Source organism: Drosophila melanogaster, chromosome X, assembly GCF_000001215.4.
Source record: "Drosophila melanogaster chromosome X".
In the NCBI taxonomy this organism is placed as follows: Eukaryota; Metazoa; Arthropoda; class Insecta; order Diptera; family Drosophilidae; genus Drosophila; species Drosophila melanogaster.
In genome coordinates, this window is record NC_004354.4 from 12,165,470 (window position 1) to 12,187,598 (window position 22,129).

The 22,129-nt window shown below is 41.0% G+C and overlaps 2 protein-coding genes across 6 annotated transcripts in view, besides 1 other annotated feature; one reads left to right on the forward strand and one right to left on the reverse strand.

Moving 5' to 3' along the window:
• The window catches only part of Ten-a (Tenascin accessory), a 291,517-nt gene that overhangs the window by 121,772 nt on the left and 147,616 nt on the right, over positions 1 to 22,129 (forward strand). The window lies entirely within an intron of this gene.
• Positions 2,724 to 8,093: a mobile genetic element.
• Positions 10,971 to 13,157, reverse strand: CG1924 (uncharacterized protein). The gene has a single exon (NM_132560.3). It carries the CDS (start codon positions 13,136 to 13,138, stop codon positions 11,426 to 11,428), a length of 1,713 nt encoding a protein of 570 aa, NP_572788.2. The 5' UTR covers positions 13,139 to 13,157; the 3' UTR covers positions 10,971 to 11,425.

The window sequence follows — 22,129 nt, forward strand, 5'->3', positions numbered from 1 at the left end:
TGGGTTGAATATGACAAAAAGTGGTTAAAACCAAGGGCTTATACATACATATATTGGTTCTTTTACTATAGTAATTCATTTTTGTTCAACATATATCTGGAATGAGCTAAAAATTGAATTTAAATAGAGCTTTCCGGCTCTTTTCACCTAACATTGTTAATTTTGGCACCATTTTTTTTTTTTCTACATTTGATGTGCACAGTTGAGCTCAATGGCAATGGAAATGTAACGCCACAATATTTACCCAGAAACCAGAAAAGTCATCGTTGGGCGCTGGCTATCGAATTGACCTTTTTGCGTTTGATTACCTGGTGTTTTTTTTTTTTTTTTGCACATGAACGGACTTAAATATTTGATGGATAAGTATTACGACATGCATGCGCCCCCTATAAATAAGCATTGGCATGCAAATAGAATGCAATATGCGTAAATATGCGAGTGCAATTTTTATAATCGAATTTCGTATCGAGTTCGAGGCGCACACTTTGTTCGATAATTTTCGCAGGCGTCGTCGTCAATGCAGCGAGTGTGTGTGTTGGTGTGCGTGTGTGTGTGTGCAAGGATATTTAACTATCACCACCCACCGAAAAACTATGTGTACACACAGTGACGCACACATAGACATAAGCGCTATATGCGGCGATAGTTCAATATTCATTGGCCGTAATTTGATTGAAATAAGTGAAGCGCGCTTTTATGCGTCGCCCCACTGAGCAATGAACTCGTGGATGGTTTGAGGCGACTCCGGATGATTGGGCGGTCGGATGGTGGCCATAGCGGTGCAGAGTTAGCCCGGCTCGAAGTTTCATCATAAATTTGATGAAGCATTCGACCTGCTGGCACAGGAAATTAAAATTATCGTCCATGTTTTCCTTCAGACCATACCATACTCGCAATACGAACTATACGGAATATACGGAGTATATGTGCGGCATCATTATTGCGTGGGCATGTCTATTCCCAGGGAATACATACATACACATACATACATACACATATCGCACACATTGTCAACACTTTTTTTTTATGGTTATGACCACTTCAAAAGCACGTTTAAGCCAAAGGGATGCACACTTAATGCATGTTAAAATTAGATATAACCATTCTGCTTGATTATGTTGATTAATCATGGTGCTTGTGGATTAAGTGATTAAATGCCAAAGTGGTTTGAAACATTTAAAGTTGGGGATTAGAAGCATTATTTATTTAAAAGTTGCTTAGATTAAATTGACATCTTAAAATGGTCGAAAGAAGTTTGTTTAGACAAGATTTAAATTACATTTTATTAATGCGAAATTTGTAAGTTTTGCATAAAGCAGATTATCTAATACCCTGTTCAAAGTTGCAACCATCGTTGTTTGTCTTTTAAATTTCAAACAAACTGCATTCATTTGTTACATTCTCATGGTGATCAATTATTTTGACCCATTTTTGTGTTGGCTATTTTTGGTAGACCCATCCAGATATACCAACATTATTATGGCATTATTACGAGCTTTTCTGAACATAAGCACACATCCTTTTGTGCTGAACCACAATTCTTTTACAGCGCAAGCAATTATTTAGATTAAACAAACTAAGTCTAGAGATAAGCAGCTCAATGATTTTCCCACACTTTGGGGCGCCAGGATTTTGCACTCTGCTCGGATAAAGGTGACCCCAATACACACACATCCATATACAAATACAAATACAAGTGCATATACACACACACACACACACAGCGAAAAGTACACCCACAGGCAAACTCAGCCGCAAAGTTTCTTCATTAGAGTGCAAAACTGTAAAGCAAATATCGTGCGGCTAGTTTAAATGTAATGAAATAAGTTCAGCGAAAGTCGGGGGCCAAATGCTGCTGGGTGAATTTTAGGTGTCGGCGCATTTGGCCCTCAAGCGAACGAGAGTGTGTGTTGTTTGGCCATAATTTCGCCGGCTAGCTCATTAAATTTTGCTTGCTTACCAAAATGATAATTAAAATGCTCCCAGCAGCAGCGGCAGTAGGAAAAGCGGCAAAATCAGGAAAAGGCAGCCGCCGTGCATCATGAATTATGCCCAAGCGCCACTTAACACCCGGTGCAAAAAGCCAGCGCAACGAAGTGAGCCAGAATCTGAATCTGAATACGAATCCGTATCCGTAGCCGTATCCGAATCCCGACCAGAATCGAGGTCCACCCCCCCCCCGCAGAAGGTGGCAACAACTCCTTCGCTGCAAGTCATAAATGCTGTGCCACGGTCTCGTTACCAGTTTTCAGTTACCACTTCCAGTTACCACCACCCACATTCGCCTAACTCGTTTTTCCTACACCACACCCAACGACAGGGAAAAACCCTCATCTGTTGGCCATATTCCCTCCATTTCCCTTCGGCCGTATGCATGCCTAAGCAGTGGAGTTCAAATGCTGGCTAACACTGCGTATGCGTGATATGCCATGAAGATTGCCAAGGTAGCAAAGACAGAGGTTTGGAAATTATGTCTGTTTTTGGACCAAGAAAAAGTTGCAAACTAATATATTAATCTATATTTTTAAGCTTTTTACTTAATATTATTATGAGCACGGGCGGGATTACACTGCGTATGCGTAATATTTTAGCGATGATTAATAGAGATATAAAACAATGGACATCCGAACTTTAATTCCTATAAACTAATATGAAAACATCATCTTGTTCGTATTTTACTTTAGGCGATAATAAAACGGGGCAATGGAAATATTTCTAATGTACAGTACCACTTCAACCTCCGAAGAGATAAGTCGTGCCTCTCAGTCTAAAGCCTCGCTTCGCGTAAGCCCAAAACTCTTATCAGCAAAATCTTGATAAACAAATATCAACCACAAAGAGAAAATAAAAAACTTAACAACAAAAACAACAATACCGCTAATCCGGGCTCAAGCCCTTAACCAACAATCATGACAGACCCACCAAACATTTACAAAATCACTTCAAAAACATACCAATCCCAATTAGGCGAACCTAAATTTATAATTATTAAAAGAAATGACAACAACTCTTTCGAAAGAACTTCACCATTCATCATAAAAAAATCGGTGGACTTTGCCTGTGGAGGAGAAGTTGAGGGATGCAAACGTACAAGAGACGGCAACCTGCTAATAAAAACCAAAAATGAATTACAAGCCAGAAAACTCCTAAAACTAACAAAAATTGCAGATGAGGATGTAACAGCAAGTGAACATAAAACATTAAACTTCTCTAAGGGAGTTATTTACTGTAACGACCTTAGACACATCGACGAAGACACAATTCTACAAGAACTAAAACCACAAAAAGTATCTGAAGTTAAAAAAATAATGAAACGGCAAAACCCCAACTCTAACTCCGACACCAACAACATCACATTAGTTGAAACTGGACTCATAATTATAACCTTTGAATCGCATAAGCTCCCCGAGATAGTACGAATCGGGTACGAAACAGTCCGAGTACGAGACTATATCCCACTCCCACTTCGATGCAAAAAATGCCTCCGCTTCGGTCATCCAACACCCATATGCAAAAGTGTAGAAACTTGCATCAATTGCTCTGAAACAAAACACACAAACGACGGAGAAAAATGCACAAACGAAAAAAACTGCTTAAATTGCCGAAATAACCCAGAACTTGACCATCAACACAGCCCAATTGACCGCAAATGCCCTACGTTCATAAAAAACCAGGAATTAACAGCAATTAAAACCACACAAAAAGTTGACCATAAAACGGCCCAACACATATATTTCGAACGTCACGGCTTCCAAACGAAAAACACCTACGCCAAAACACTTACAAACGGCACAACCCAGAGGACAACAAACACTCCATCACCTAATATTCACACAAACACAACCCAATCACAACAACAAAATCCGCACCACACACCCAAATCAGCAGCACAAAACACTTCAGCTAAGACACCAACAACTGAACCAGCCAAAACAACCTTACTATCCAACCAACCACACCAACACCACCACCACCACAGCTACGACAAACTAGAAGACATGGATACCGACTACACACCTACCAGAAAACCATCTACGGCATACTCATCACAACTCACAGAAGACCTAAAAATAAAAATCTTCCCTAAAGATAAGTCCAATAACCTATCCATAAACCTTAAAGCATCAAAACTAAAGGCCAAAGCCCACAAAAACAAGCACACTAACAACAGCGACAGCGAATCCATATAGAACTCTACACAAAACCCTAACCGTTAACACTACCTTTAAGTAAGTTATAAGCTTTAATTTTCTCACAAATGTCCCTAACTATAATCCAATGGAATCTAAAAGGATATCTAAACAACTACAGCCATCTCCTTATTCTAATCAAAAAATACTCCCCCCACATAATTTCCCTCCAAGAAACCCATATACAATACACTAATAACATTCCAACCCCAATAAACTACAAACTATTAACAAATATTGCCACCAACAGATTTGGGGGCGTAGCACTACTAGTGCATAAGTCAATACAACACACTGTCCTCAACATAACAATCGATATAGAAGCAATAGCCATAAATATAGAATCTAAACTTAAATTAAACATATTTTCCACATACATTTCTCCGACCAAAACATAACTAACCAGACACTCCATAACACATTTAACATACAACAAACACCCTCTCTAATTACGGGAGATTTTAATGGATGGCACCCATCCTGGGGCTCCCCAACAACAAATAAACGAGGAAAAATAACTCATAGATTCATTGACAACATGCACCTTATCCTGTTAAACGACAAATCTCCCACACACTTTTCAACACACAATACATACACACACATAGACCTCACACTCTGCTCTCCAATCCTAGCCCCCCACGCCAAGTGGAAAATACTAAACGATCTTCACGGTAGCGACCATTTCCCTATTATCACAACACTATTCCCAACAACCAATCCACAAAAATTCTACAGACCCTTTTTTAAACTCAAAGAAGCCAACTGGGAACAGTTCAACGCTCTTACCCACCAAACCAACAAGAAATACCCCACCTCCCACAACGTAAACAAAGAAGCCGCTCTAATCAATAGAATCATCCTTTATAGCGCAAACCTCTCCATCCCACAAACCTCACCTAACACACATCCATACAGGGTTCCATGGTGGAATAAACACCTCGACCAATTACGTAAAGAAAAACAACTTGCCTGGAAAAAATTAAACCGCACAATTACTGTTGACAACATTCTAGACTATAGACGCAAAAACGCAATATTTAGATACGAACTAAAAAAGAGGAAAAAAGAAGCTTCCAGCTCTTTCACCTCAACCATCCATCCCACTACTCCCTCATCCAAAATATGGGCCAATATAAGACGCTTCTGCGGACTTAACCCAGCAAAACAAATTCATGCCATCACAAACCCAGTAAATAACGAGACTACATTGGCTAGCAACGAAATTGCTAACATATTCGCACAACATTTCTCTGACCTCTCCGGCGACTGGAACTTTTCAGAGGAGTTCCGGAACAATAAATATAGAAATAACATACATCTCTACACCCCCTCTCCAATAGCCCAAACCATAGAAGAGAACATAACGTATCTAGAACTTAGCTCAGCACTACAAACATTAAAAGGATGTGCTCCAGGACTAAATAGAATCTCGTATCAAATGATCAAAAATAGCTCCCACACAACAAAAAACCGAATAACGAAACTATTTAATGAAATATTCAATAGCCACATACCTCAAGCCTACAAAACAAGCCTAATCATCCCAATCCTTAAGCCAAACACCGACAAAACGAAAACTTCCTCATACCGACCCATCTCCCTCAACTGCTGTATAGCAAAGATACTTGATAAAATAATTGCGAAAAGACTCTGGTGGCTAGTGACATATAACAACCTAATTAACGACAAACAATTCGGGTTCAAAAAAGGCAAATCGACTTCGGACTGTCTACTCTATGTAGACTATCTCATAACGAAGTCAAAAATGCACACCTCCCTCGTCACTCTTGATTTTTCAAGAGCCTTCGATCGAGTAGGTGTGCACTCCATAATCCAGCAATTGCAGGAATGGAAAACGGGTCCCAAAATAATAAAATACATTAAAAACTTCATGAGCAACAGAAAAATAACTGTCCGCGTCGGTCCGCATACATCAAGCCCGTTACCCCTATTCAACGGAATCCCCCAAGGTTCACCCATATCCGTAATACTTTTCCTCATAGCATTCAACAAATTATCCAACATCATATCCCTACATAAAGAAATTAAATTCAACGCATATGCCGACGACTTCTTCCTTATAATAAATTTCAACAAAAACACAAATACAAATTTCAACTTAGACAATCTATTCGACGATATAGAAAATTGGTGCTCCTACTCAGGGGCATCGCTTTCCCTATCCAAATGTCAACACCTCCACATATGCAGAAAACGTCACTGCACATGCAAGATAAGCTGCAACAACTTCCAAATTCCTAGCGTTACGTCCTTAAAAATTCTAGGAATAACCTTAAACAACAAATACAAATGGAACACACACATAAACCTACTTCTACCCAAACTACACAACAAGCTAAATATAATAAAATGCCTATCTAGTCTTAAATTTAACTGCAACACGCATACACTACTTAATGTCGCAAAAGCAACAATTATAGCCAAACTAGAGTATGGTTTGTTTCTGTACGGCCATGCTCCCAAAAGCATTTTAAACAAAATAAAAACACCGTTTAACTCCGCTATCCGTCTAGCTCTCGGCGCATATCGCTCTACCCCAATAAATAACTTACTTTACGAATCGAATACTCCCCCCTTAGAAATGAAACGAGACCTTCAAATAGCCAAACTATCCCAAAACCTAATCCTCTCCAAAAACACACCAATACATAAGTTCTTAAAGCCTAAAAAAGCTAATAAGAAAAAAACATCAACAATAGACCGAACAATCAAACTTAGCCTAGAACTTAATCTACCCTACAAACCAATAAAACTCCATAAAAACAAACCACCATGGACCCTCCCCAATCTAATAGACACATCACTTAGAATCCATAAGAAAGAACAAACATCTCCAGACCAATACAGAAAATTATACGAACACACAAAGAATAACCTCAAAACACACAATTTCATATTCACTGACGGTTCAAAAATTAATTACACAATATCATTCGCCATTACAACGGAGACAGACGTCTTGAAATACGGCATACTGCCCCCATATTCATCCGTCCTCACCTCCGAAACAATCGCCATCCTAGAAGCAATAGAACTTACTAAAAACCGAAGAGGCAAATTTATTATCTGCTCCGACTCCCTATCAGCAGTAGATTCAATTCAAAACACAAATAATAACAGCTTTTACCCAAGCAGAATACGATCGCTAATAACGCAACACGCACCTAAAATTAAAATAATGTGGATTCCTGGCCATTCAGGAATAAAAGGAAATGAATTAGCCGATCAAGCTGCAAAATCAGCAAGCAGTATGCCACTTATCCTCACCCCAAACATAAATACCACAGATATAAAAAAACACCTTAAAGCCGACCTTGCGACAAAACAGAAAGAACACATAATAAACTGCAGTCCATGGTACCAATCTATTAACACGAACACCTCACACCCATGCGATTACCTTAAACAATCCCACCCAAATTGGACCAGACTCGACCAAATAAAAATAATACGACTTCGACTAGGACACACAAACATAACCCACCAACACTACCTAAATCCCAATTCAATACCAACTTGCCCGTTTTGCCAAGGTGATATTTCTTTAAACCACATATTTAACTCATGCCCATCCCTCCTACAAACCAAGCAAGATATATTTAACAACACCAACCCTCTAGACCTTCTTAGCAAACCCAATCCAGATAACATACAAAAACTCATACTTTTCCTCAAAAAAACTAAATTATACCACAAAATCTAAAAACAAAACAGGCATTTGTACATAACAAGCCAGCAATTAGTTACCAAATTAGATATTAACTAAATTAAGATATAATAACATTGTAAATAAATATAGCTGTAAGCCCCGTAGCTAATGCTATACTATCTAAGTTAGTCTAGTTTTGTAAACTATTCTATCTATCATAATAATAATAATAATAATATTTCTAATGTACAAAGTCTGTTGAGTGTGCTTAACTTGGCTTTGTTGTGCGTGAGATCCGCTTTGCGTGTGTGTGTGTGTGTGGTGGGGGGGGGGGGGGGGGAAAGGTGTGTGTTTGTGTGTGTGCGCTCAGGTGATGTGATTTATTGCAGTGCGGTAACTTTGTGGTATCGCCCCGCTGTATGTGTGTGTGTGTGTGTGGCCCCTTTTTCGCTTAAGAGACAAACCGCTAATTTGTTATCATTTATCACCAGGCTGAGCACACGTCTATGTGTGTGTGAGTGTGTGTGGGCTGCTGTGTGCGTGTCCATCTGCCAGTGTGTTTGTAAACAATTTGTAAATGTGTTACATTTAAACCCTAAAGTAATGCCTCCGCCCCGCCCACAAATAACGCCCCCTCACTGATTTTGTCATTGTGATAAATACTTAAACGTCAGCGTTACAACAGAAATTTGCCAGTGTGTGTGTGTGTTTGTGAGTGTGTGTGTTTGTGAGTGTGTGCACTGAGCAAAAAGGGAGCAACAGTTTGGTATTATTCTTACCATACTTACTTAATTTTAAAACAAAATTACCATTACATCTTCCTCAGCGATTGCAAACTTTCATATTTTTTCTCTCAGTGATATTCTGCCTGTCGCTCATTATTTATGAAGAACGGTAGGTACAGAGGGACTTTGGTCCAGTCGCCGAATAATGACAGCCACACAAAACCGAAAGATAAATATTCTTTATGGAATGGCACATGCAAACAAACGAGCTGGCCAAAACAAACGGACAGAATGGAACGGAAACACCTTGGGGAATTCCGTTTTGTGTGGCTTACGGGGCAAATAATTTTCGGATTACAATTGGGCCGACTTCAAGGCCATTGGCACCACGGCACCATGGCATGTTATCATTAATTTTCGGATATACATATGTCGGGCGATATTAATTGCCCAGGGCTGAAGATTATCGAATATTCTGATATTGAGATTGAGGGCGACTGCGAAATAATAAATGGTGAAAGATGTATCTAAATACGACAAAACGATTGATTGTTAAAGTGCACATTGCACCATACCTTATATATAAAGATACATAAGTATAAAGATACTTATGTTTGATCGTGTTTTCTAAGAAATAGATTGAACATTAAAAACAAAATATAAATAAACACCTGAAGCAATTGCAAACAGCCTTTGAGGCTTAGTTTTTCCCAGCGATTTCCCTGCGGCACTTTTCCGGGGGTCGATCGATGCTAAAGGATGCCAACTTGTCGAGCACTTTGGAGAGCAAAGTGAAATTCCAGACATGCCGTGAATTGCTTACTGGCCGGCCCGGCTTGCCTAACGACTTAAGTTTTGCTTGGCCACCGTAAACTCTTTTCCTTCGCTTTTTGGCCAGCTTTCGACATCTTAGCCATCTTTTGCCGGGGCATTTGTTTACCTTCGTTGCAGGTAATTTCTCTGCTAGCAACTTTTTTACGTTTTACATTGCGGATGTTGTTTTTCGTTTTTCGTTTTCCGTTTTTTGTTGCTTGTTATTTTTATTTTATTTTTTCGTTTTCGTTGTTTTTTTTCTTTGCGAGTCTCGGGCTCACTGGGGAATCCCCAGTGCGACCATCTTAAAGTTGAGAAATAAGAATGTTTCACTTGAACTTTAATGAAATTTCGCCCAGATTGGGCCAGGTCTTCGACACAGGAGCCCCGGCAGTTTTGGACGTGGGCCAAAATGATCATATGCATATTTCATAAGACCTTTTTCATTTCGTTTCGCTTTTCGCTGGGAGTTATGGTTAAATTTTTACAACCTCAGATGGAATTGTAGTTGTGGAGAATGGTGAAATGGTGAGGAGGAGGAGGGGGTGGGGTGGCTGGAAAATTTCAAGAGCTCCGACGACTGCGGCGGCGAACAATAAAAGACGGAAGCTGGCGGCTGATGTGCCATAACGGAATGTTGTTGCCGCCATTTGCCCCTTCTTTCTTGCCGTAATTTGTCGGTGATTCATTTTTCTTGCCCTCCATTTTCCGCCCACGTAACCTTACGCCCCCCATGCCACCCACACAGACCCATTGCCCATAACACGCTGCCTTCACATTTTCCACATGGATATTATTTCTTCATCTGCAGCTCGGAGTTGAGCCCGCCTTTATTTTTACCTTCACGAGCTGAGCTGAAATTTTTCTACATTATTAAATGGTTTTTTTTTTTTTTAACTGTTTCCACACTGAAAGTTTTGCAATGTTCTTTCGCTTTACAATTGTTTTCATTAAATGCAATATTAAATAAATATGAAATATTGCAATGCGTTTAAGAACATGTTCTACTCAGTTTCTATTATGTGACAAAATATTAAATTAAAAATACACTAATGTTCAAACATTTTTCCTCTCTGTGGCCAATCTGAAAACTATTGCTGGCATAACCCATTTGTCACACTCCCTTAACCCTGGGGTCATATCAAGTGGGAAACAAGTGGGGAACACGGTATTCGAGTTTCCCAACTGTGTACCAAAACAAGAAAAAAAAACAAAACAAAAAAAACTTTAAAATACGCTTTCCACTCCACATGCAAATCACTCGCCATTCCAAAAAGTATGGCAACAAATTTGTTTTTCCCGTCGCAGGACCACTAATTTGCCACTAATATGTTAACAATTGAAATGATATACCTGATTTGTATGTACGACATACAATTTATATTTTAGAGCAGAATAAAAATTAAAATGTTGTCAATTGAAAAATACAATGCTTTATATATTTATTTCGAATTTTTATTAGAGAGCGTAGTATATATTTTTTTTGTTTATAAAATATGATCCTAATTACTATTGTTTTACATGTGTGTTTACCCCGTATTCAAACAAAAGTGAGAGTATTTCGCCAGCGTTTGCTTTTAATTCATTAACTAAACTTTGTTTTGGCCTTTTGTTGTATTGCTGTTGTTGTTATTGTGCCCGTATCCGGTGAATTTGCCATAAAACAGCCGGAGAAATGTGGCGAAGAGGTCTTAGTCGTAGCTACATATACATAGCATGCCAACAGCGCGTATGAGTAATGCACGTGTAAATTTGTTAAAGTAGTCGACAAAACGATAAAGTCAGCTAAAGCTGCGAAAGCTGGCAAAACAACAACAATGTTGTTGTTTCATTAGAATGTTGGTCTGCTCCTTGATCGTTTACAAGGATTCTCATTAGCAGCCCAGGAAAGTATGCTACGATCAGCGAAAAGATCGCTTTTAGCAAGTAGCTTTTAACTGGTAGTGTGTGTGTAGATTGATTTGCTTGTTAATTTGGTTGTTCGTTTTTTGCAATCGCTGGCGAATCTGGTTATGAATGCCCGCTTACTCCTCAGTGTTAGATTCCTTAGTCTGTGTGTGCTTTTGTTTCTTCGCCGCCTTGAACTTCCATTCGTTGTCATCTAATTTCTTTTTGGGTGGTAACGGACAGCTATATGCTCTTCTTGGTGGTATCGTCAACTTCCATTTCTTCGCTCTGCTCATCCTACTCCCCCACGGCCTCGGCTCATGGGGCTGAGGATCGTCGGTCTTCTTGGACTCGGCAGCAGCCGATTCCTGAATCTTAGTGGTACCAAATCTACAGCATTTAGTGAGGGCAACCAACGCCACAATGGCCACCAGGCCAATGGCCCAAATCGAGGGATAGTCCTTGACTAGCTCGACTACCTTATTCACGATTGAGTCCCGTTCACGATCGATGTAGCGACGCTTGATGTCAAAGCTGTTGGCCGCAAAGTCACGGGCCACCTCCACGTCGTCTGTGATGATCAGGTTGTCGAAGAGAATATCACTGGACATGGACCACAGCTCCAGACCCACAGCGCTGATGGGCGTCATTTGAAAGGGCTTGAGATCCTCAAAGAAGTCTGGATTGGCAATCTTTCTGGGTGCCCACTTGCCCTGGTAGTTTGGGTTATCGATCATCGGTGCAATCCACTTGCCCTTGTAGTTGGGATTGCGGATGATGCCACAGGTTTGGTCCTTCTTGCACACTGGGTTGTCTACCATTGGAGCCTGCCACTCGCCATCGATTTCGTCATCCCAATCTTCAGGTTTCGTGGCAGTTGGATCAAAAATCATGTCGGCATCTGGCAGCTTTAGTGTTTCATTCTCGTCCCAATCCTCGGGCTTGTGAACAGTGGGGTCTGGGATCTTCTCTCGCTCATCCCACGAATCTGGCTTATGGTCATTGGGGTCATCGATCTCTGCCGGCGGATTGACTGGTGGCTTGAAATCGGTTAGCAGGGAACCCTCTTTGATGATCTTGTGGTCAATGCGAATTTCAAAGCTGTTATCTGGACGAACCACCAGCTGATAGAGATGGGGTAACTTATCCTTGAATGGCTCTTCAAAACTATTATTTGGCTTGTTGCAATGCTTCTCGGTGATGGTGCCATTAATTGGATTGACGTGCTTGAATATAAAGTGAATTGTCACATCTTTGCCGCACTTGTCCGGTCCAAACATAATGGTATAGGGTGTCTTGTCATTGAAGGTCTGTAGTTGTTCCGTCTCTTTTCCGGCGGACAAAAGCTTTAGATACGAGCCGCCGCACTCCTGACCCTTCTGAATCGTAATCTCATACTGCACCACCAGTGGCTTCTCCGACTTGAAATCGAACGGCTGATGAAGGTGGGCTGCTATGGCCGCATGTTTGGCCTTCGACTTGAGCACCAGACCCAGATCGTTTGCCCAAACCATGCGCTGCGGCGGCTCCCAATTCCAGATGCCATCGTACTTGGAGATCTCATCGGCGATGTCGTCCTTCTTGGCCTGCGAGAGTACCCACCTCCTTGTGGATGCCTCCATGTCGTCGAAGTGGTCCGCGAAGTGGAATTTCTTGGCATCGATCACCGGGCTCTTATAGGTAGGCTTCTCATCGACATCCTCCTGCTGCACATCCTCTACATCAACGTCCTCGAAGTCATCCCACTCTAGATCCGAATCGATGGCTTTGACCGCACTCAGCAATAGCAAACTGCTGGCGAAGAGCATCGACAGTGTTGCGTACTGATTTCCTCCAATTTTCCATGCCATTTTCAATCACTCTTTCGCTGGTTTGGATTTAGTATTTAGTATACCTGTTTTTCAACAGTTTTCCCGGAATGCCGAGTGGCACTACGATGATAATTTAAATTATACATTTTCTGCGCTGCCTACTGTGAGCGTGTGTTATTTTCTTTTTTTTTAATTTTATTTTTATCATGTTTTATATGGAGGGTTATGGGTATAAACAAAATTTTGGTGTGAGGGGTGAAAATCCCGAAGTCTCTGGGGTACTATGCTTGCAACGGCTACGTTTTTCCTACCTGTAATTCTGTTGCATGTGCGTGTGTGTGTGTGTGTTTGAGTGTGTCTGTGTGGAGGCTCTGACTGCAACTCATGTATTTATGAAGTGTCAACAGCGTCGTCATCATGATGCATGGCACCCGGCACTATCTTCCTTGGGTTAAGCCCAACTGCAGCCCTTTCACCTCCCACTTTTGCCCCCTCTTTCCAACCCCCCCCCCCACCCCCTTTGTCATTGTACATTCAACCACCCAACCACCCACTCAACCAGCCCCACAAGCCCGCGTTTTATCCACTCACCTGAACTGAGCTCTTGTCGCATTCTTTGCGTTTTCTCGTTCATTCTTTTACGTCTACAGGGGGTCGGATATAAAGTATTTTAGAATTATTTTTCATCGTATTTATAACTTAACAGATCGTATTTTAGTAATAAAGAGTCCTTCTTTGATATTAACATATTAGATAAGAGTTTAGATGTAATTGTAAATAATACTACATAATGCTTTGGAAACCAAAGTAGTGTTTAACTTAAATGGGCTTATTATTTTTTGGTAACTTAAGAACTTTTAGAACCACCCATGGTTGGCTGTTAATTTAGGCTTTATTACAACACATCAAACATAGAAACAGAGACAGCCAGCCGGAGTTATATTTGTTTGTTTCACGGTTCCGGTTTTAATTTGAGAGCTTTTTTAAACTACTTTTATTTTTGTCCCACTCATATCGCAACTCAATTTGGAAAGTGTAAAAAGCAGTGGTACAAAGTAGAATACTCTTTAATTGAAAATACTCCTTCAAATAAAGTAAAAATTATATAATACTTATAATACTTATAGCATAACGCATAACGGAGTCATTGATTTGGTATTACAATTGACTTAAGACCTTTAAAAAAAATACACCTGCACTGCAGACACTTTGAGTATCTTTTTGGGGATTAAGTTGCCAAGTGTCTGAAATATTCGCACAACAATTAATCATGGTAATACGAGAGCGTCGACCAAAGGTGTGGTATCTCGTAAAAGGGCTAAAAACAAGCGAAATGTAGACGCCAACGGGGAATAAGAATAAAATGGCCGACTGTCGGCGAAATCGTGTTTCTATGTCAAGCATAAATTTTTACCCTCTTCTTTCCCGGTCTTTCACCGTGATGAAGACAGACGATTATGTGGCAAAAAAAAATATATATATATATACGGAAAAACCATGAGGGGATGGGAATGAGTGGCACAAAATGGAGGTACAAAACAGGGGCTTGTTGACAGCGCCAGGGGAGACACGGTGCACTTAATGAATGCAGAATCCCACCATTTCCACCTCCACCTCCACTTTCATTTGCATCTCCACCTCCAGCCAGCCAAACAGCCAGCCAGCCAGCCAACCATCCGAAAAACCCAAGGCAGCAATGCACTTATGACATCCCACTTGCAATGCAAATAAATTACACGGAAATAATTGCATTAAGACAAAGAATAAATGGGTGTGTGTGTGTGTGTGTGTGTGCATATGTAGCGACACCAAAAATGAACTTCACATGTCATAACTGCAGCAAAAAAAAAAAAAAAAAAAAAAAACACCAAAAAAAACAAAAGAAACACATTCGCCAGCAATTTGCACGACAATTTGCCAAACAATCTGTCAAGCCGGAAACAATTCGCACAACTTTCTCTAGAGTAATCAGAGCACTCGCGAAAGTGCGAACGGAACGGAGAGTTTGCGAAATAATCAAGGGGGTACTTGATGAGTAGTTCGGGGACTGGGACTTTCAACCATTGCGAGCCGGCAATTTGGGCTAATCAGTTGACTTTGCAACTAAAACATGAAGGGTTCCCTGAGTGTTTTTGCCCGGATTTTACGTAGCTAACTAATGTACGTTATAATTGCATATTGTTATGAGTTATAAACAGTTAATATTTATAATTTTTACTTTCGAAATTTGAATGTAAGAGATTAAAGTGCTAGTTAAATATATTATTTGATATTTAACTTTGGCCAAAAATGCTTTATCGACTTGTGGGTAAGGATTTGTAAGCCTTTTTCAGCAGCGAAAACCATTTTCCAAAGCGGTTCTCTGCGGAAAACTTTAATTTCAACTTTGCCCATTAGCCGCATGAAATGTTGTGGTAAAGCCAAATATTGCAATTCCCTTTTTTTTTTGGGCCAAATTATGACGGCCTTGGCCAAGCGTCTGGCCCATCGAAGGCTGTTCATCAAAACTCAATAGCCAAAAAAAAGAGAGAAAATGGAAGTCCAGTCGATAAAGAAGGCAGACAAGCCCGCTGAAATGAACTAGAAAAGAAGCAGAAACAAATAGAGATATGTTGGTACACTAAGAAAAAACGAGGCAGAATTTTCCAATGAAAGCCTTTTATCTATGTATGTTTTATGTAATAAATCTAAGATATGACAGTAAGATCTCTCTTGGCATTATGCAGCTCTGCAGCTAGTATAATGTTTTTACTTTTTCTAAAATCTCTGTGATCTAATTTTTTTTTTACGTGTACAAATAGAGAAACGGAAGGGAACGAGGCCGCCATATAACCGCACGGTTGCCTTAAATTGTTTTCCGACCGAATTCAACGGCGGAGCGAAAAGCGTCGAGCACATTTTACAACTCAGCTGAAGTGCTTAATTACACAGAAAGGGACGGACGAACTGCCGGCGAAAGAGACGGGCATAGACAAGGTGAAAGAGACGACAGCAAAGACGAGCTGTGAACAATAGAAAGCGCGATTCCGGTAGTCGCACAACGTATGTACGTGTGTTGCAAAATCAAAACCGCCGAACAGCTACAGCTACTTGGTTATTTGTGCTGGCCGCAGCCGCAGGACCCTCTCCTCCTGACGTTCCTTCCAAGGGGCGATGGGGCGGAACTTTCCCACTTCCCGGCCCAACTCCTTCGTGGATCGCAACTCACCCACTGATACCGGCTTTGCAGGGATGCCCCCCGCTTAGGTGGCCATTAGTCCTAATGACTTGGGAGCCAGCTTTGCCGTTCCACGCCTTCTTTCGGGCGGATGGTACAGTAAAGCTCACTTGAAAACATACTTTTCACTCATTAAAGATGGTACGTTGTGGCCAACTAAAAGAATGGTACTTCCAAATGGTAAAGAAATATTAAAATACCTACCTTGTCTTATCTTTAAGCAGAACTAATATTTCTTTGAAGTTCTCGAGCCAAGGATAAGTGGTATGCAAAATAGCACTTTATCGATGTTTGACTATCGTGCGAGCTTATCGATAGCGCGGAATTTGCAACCCAAAGTGCAGCAGAGACTTGCCCGTTTTTCGAGGAACAAAAGAATGGAGATAGAGTGAAAAAAAGCGTGGGGATGAGGTGTAGAAAGTTGTCGGTGGCTAAAAGAAATGTGGCAAAGAAAGTTGCTTTGTGTTTTTAATTCATTGTTCACGTTGGCTTTGTTCACTCGCTTCAACAGCAGCCATCTCGCTTCCACCGCTATATACATACATACATACATATTTGTGTCTCTGTCTGGCAGCGTGTGTATTTTTGCAGCGTTGCGTATTATAAACAGTTAAAAGAAGTTTGCGCGCCACACGCCGCTGCCAACTGACGCGATTTTAATACCACTTCACCATAAGAAGGGTAATTTTTAATGAGCAAGCGGACCGAGGAGCCAAAGGATCTGCCAGCGAGGAGTCATCCTGCCGCTTTATCATCGTCTCGTGCCTTCCGTTTCAGATTCAGTTTCAGGCCAAGCTGCATTCAGCAAACAGCCAGGCAGCGAAACAAGCACAAGGATAAAATAAAAACGGGGAATACCCTAAAGCCAGGCAGGATTCCAGAGCTGGGCATCCTGATGCGACCACAACTTTTAATCATTTTCAACGGACAAATGGCCTCGATAATTACCCTATTTAAGAAATTGAGCGTCAAAAGCCCTTTTACTAACTGGCCAACTTTATTGATTAATGGACTCAAAAGTTGTGCTTAAATTTAGCCAAAGTGAATGTATTTTTGAAAACTCTCTTCTAGGGTTATTCTAAAAATGATAATACCCTAACACAAGGGTATAATTATAATATAAATAAAATGCTAGGCGGAGAACCGGGGACAGCTACCTTTTTGTTTACGACTTTTAAGAAGGAAAGATATGCGAAAAGGAGCTGCATGGCGGGCGGTCGGAACTGTGGGAAAACTGGGAGGGGCTAGCATCCGGCGGGACCAACATCCTGCTGCACTTAACCCATATTCCAGGCTCTTTGGCATTGCCAGAAAAGGCATAATTTGCACGCATTCGTTTAGTCATTTTCATAAATAACCCCTTACAAAAATGGGGCAGTGAGGAAGAATGGAAAATGCGGCAGACACGGCATTAATATTATCGTGCTCGGCTTTCCGCCCATTTTCAGGTCAATCCGGATTCGCTTTAAACGGAATCCAATAAGTGCACAGATTTCGCTTGAACAGCGTGAAAACGAGTTCAACGTACATAATTTGCATGAGCTAAGGGCCCTGAACGTATATTATATGCGGAATTTCAACAATATGTAAATACCAGTGTGAAATTATGTTATTAATTATAATAGATTATAAAATATAAATAGTTTGCAGTATATGAAGTGGACAATCGATAAAGTGATCTGAATTCAGCGCTAGAAACACCATTGACATTAACGTATGTAGCAATTGCAAAAGGGAAGCTGCAACTTGATTGGTAAGCAATTAAATCCATACGGTAGCTATGTTATTCCGTCAGCAATTAACATTCACCACTGACAATCGAGTGTAGTTGGTATAATAAAAACATTATTGGAACAAACACCCGATGCGGGACGTACAAAAAAGTGTGGCACCATAAAAACGCGGCGTTGGAAGAGGGGGGGGAGGAGGGGCACTGGGTCGTTTGCCCGACTCCGGTTCGCTGAACATTGAAGTGCATTCAAGTGTGCTTGCTACAATGCTGGCATCGAATGCAAGGAGATGGCGGGGTACAGCTTACTGTACTAGCGCAAGTACAGTGGAGCCAACAATAGGCAATGACAATGCGTTTATATGTTGATGATTTGCAGCCATAGCAAATTGTGGATAAGGGGATGAGAACGCTGCGCCCAAACATCAATAGTACAAGTACAAGAATGCTAAATTTGTGGCAGAAAACTACCAGCTTAAGCGTATTTTGGTTGTACGTATAATAAGTTGCGGTTTCAGTAAATGCCCCACATTGGGCGCCACAAGTGTTAAATTTATTGGTCATGAGTCTGCCGGCTCATTTGATTTGTTGGATCTGAAAAGGCCAACGGCCATTGTTAGTTAACCACTGTGCCAGAACCCTTTTGCACCCTCCTGAATGGTCCAACCTCTTTGGGACAGCTACAGTTACAATGCATGCGGATAAACAACGAGAACAGAGAGCAACACTTGAAACAATAATAATAACACAATCAAGTGCCTGTTCACACACGCTACGAGAGTGTCTGTCTCTTTCTTTGAGTGCGTTTGTGTCTGTATATGATTATGTGTGTGTGTGTGTGTGTGTGTGTGTGGCTGAGTGCACACATATGCATTCCACCTGAATGCATTACGTATACGCCGCGCTGTGCTGCAAAAAAGGGGTTCTGCCTTGGTCGACTTTCCCCTGCCACGTTCACGTTCCTTGCTCGCATTTCTTTTCACACATGCGTTGGCCCATGCCGATGACCCAGCAGAGGACAGGCTATCCATCCTATCCTTTTGTTGGCAAGCCTTGAGGCCATCACCATCAACAGCCCCAGATCCCCATACCCATACCCATCCCAATTCCCATCCCCATCCTCATCCAGCCCAGTTTCATCCTCCGGCACACGTTCTCCACATGCTCTTCACTCGCAGAAGAGCAGCTCGACAGCATTCTGCAACAATGGTCGTGAGTGGGTTTGTCAGCTGCTGTTTGCCCTCCCGTCTGTGTTTGCTTTAGGTAATCATCTCGCACCGCCCAGTACCATTGCACCTGACCAATCTCCACCTCCAACCAAATCCGAATCAGACATCCAGGTGGACAGAGACAGACAGTCGGAGTCGGCAGCCGGCTGAAAGGTGCCAGGCCAAGTCAGGGCTACTTGCACAAAGGCAATCATAAATCTCATTCCCGCGAATCCCGCCCACTAGATATGGGCAAAGTCATCAAGTCGATCGAGTTGGTTTTTGGTTTTTGCTGGTGCTGATCCATATAAATGGTTTGCAGCTGGATGGAAGGAACTTTAAGTTTAGCAAATCTGAAAAAAAAAAAACGATATTTCTTAAATAAATGAATGAACAGCTTTAAACCAACTCACAATAGTAACTGCAAAAAATGTTTATTGAAAGCATCTTGGTAATTTTCAGTGAGTAACTTTTCTTGTTTTTCATTTCGAGCAAACGGAAATTCCGTATTCTGATTTCTCCCTACGCGTTTCAATCTCGGCTTTCTTATCAATTAAGCCGCACTTTTTTGCTCCGCACTCCCTGTAATCACAATTCTTTCGTGTCGACTTAGTCCCCTGCTCGAGCTTATCCACCTCGAGTCTTGAATGTTTCTCCATTTTTACACTTTTTGGTGAGGAGCAGGATCAAAGGCTGGCCGGGCTGCAGCAATATCCTTCCATTTATGCATGGTGCCTGCAATTTATGCGCATCCTTGTGCCAGGTTTTCCACCCTTTTCCCCCGAAAGTCATGCCTGCAAAATGTTGCCAGCCAACACCTTCTAATAGTTTTTTTTCCACACCCCACACCCCCGGCCAGGATCCTTTTTCTCCTTTTCTCGTTCTCTTCTTTTCGAATGGCAACCACTGCTGACACCATTTTGTATCCATGTGTTGTGTGTGAGTGTGTGTGTGTGTGTGTGTAGAGTCCTTGCAAAGGAGCAAAAAATTAAAAATGTGTATAAAATAACTTTTGCCCTTTGACTTTTGGCGCCGTTATGCATTTTTACGCAAGCACTTGGCATCTCTCCACTCCTCTCATTTTTCGGGGGACCAGTTTCATGGTGCTAAAGGACTTCCAGGATGCCAGGAACGTGCCGCGTGCCATGAATTTCATAAACCCACTGCAACTGTACCAGCCCCTCTCCCACCATTTATCCTTGCCCATATCCTTAGCCTTTGCCTTAGCCTGGGCTTTAGCTTTTGCTTTAGACCCGTGTTTGGCCATCGCTCCTCGTGGCATGAAAACTGCTCCTTCACTTGTTATAATAAAGTTGCGGCCACATTGGGGCAATATCCAAAAGGGCAACGGGGTCCACTCGAAATTTATATCAATTACATTGTGAATTACGATGCGTGTGCTTACCGTTAGTTAAGAGTTCTACACTGCGCACTTAATATTGTAGTTGAAAGTTGATTTGTGGCAAAAGTAAGATGATGGATTTTCTAAGTACTTTGGTGCACCTCAAAGTTTTTAAGATTGAAAAAACCAAAAAGAAAATGGAAGAGGAAGCGAAATGGTGAAAAAGTTAGAATTGAACATATTTTAAATACGTACGGGCCGAAAAATGCAAGAATGCAAGAAAAATGCTTCAAATGATGTATATAGTTTTCTTAATTCTCAGTGCACCCAAAAGCCTGCAAGTTGAGGAACTTTGGCTCGCAAATCCTTACAGTTTCCCTATTCCGTATGACCAGCAAACAAAGGAGCTGTTTTGTATGCCCGTGGGGCATAGAGAAATGAAAGGGGACAGGGGGCATGGGGTCAACATGCCACCACCCACATGCTCGCATTTCCGACATGGCCTCAGACACATGCCGAAACTAGTGGCTAGCAAAACATGTGCATGGCATAGTTCAAATTTCACAGAGATTGAGCGAGAAAGTCCAATCTGATGGATGGAAGTAAACTATTTTGATCAATAGAAACTTCAACTGGTGGATCAGCACCAAAGATTGTCTGCGGAAAAACATTTTCATAGAAGCCTTTATTTGTTTATCAATTACTAAGCTTATTCTTTTTCCTTTACTGTTTTACGCATGCAAAATTGGTAAACAAATTTTTCCCTTCATTTGTGAAAATATATCCAACTGTAGTCTTTTTAATTACACATTTTCCCTTTTATTTGCTAGCCCAAGTGTCTAATTTTGCCATCGAAAAATCGTGTTCTAACGTTGAGTTCTTCTTTGAAAAAAAAAAAAATTGTCGAGCTACCATTAATTGACTTGGGTTATTTTTATCTGGATGACATCGATAGACATTCTGTGGGCGTATCCTTTTCGCAACACGGCGTCATGTCAGGACCCTCTCCCATTCCACCATGATGTCAATAATTTTGTTGGCAAGCCACCACAAAATGTAAAAAAAAAAAAAACAAAAAAAAAAAGCAACGAAACAAGAAGGCAAAAAGGGACCTGTGTGTTTTCAGGAAGCAATTACGGAACACGCGGTACAGCAAGGTACATAAGCGTAAGGCCTTCGTTTAGGGTTGCAGATTGCAGCTCAGATAAATATACCCACATTATGCGCTGAACATTTTCGCTGAAAATCTCTATTTGTTTGGCAGAGTGGCAATATTGAGTAATATATACTATTTGGATCTACTTTTCTATTTTTTACTTATTTTTGCTATTTTTTCTTCGGTATGCAAATAAAACTTTTTTCGTTTGCCGGAAATTCAAATGATTTTAAATTCTCTTTGTTTTCTTTGATCATATTCAAACACTCTATTTTATTATTGTTCTTGTTTTTGAGAGCAGTGGAATTTTTATTACTTTAGTTTACAGTTTCACTTTGTTGATAAATCTGAAACCCCATTAAAAAACCATTTGCATGC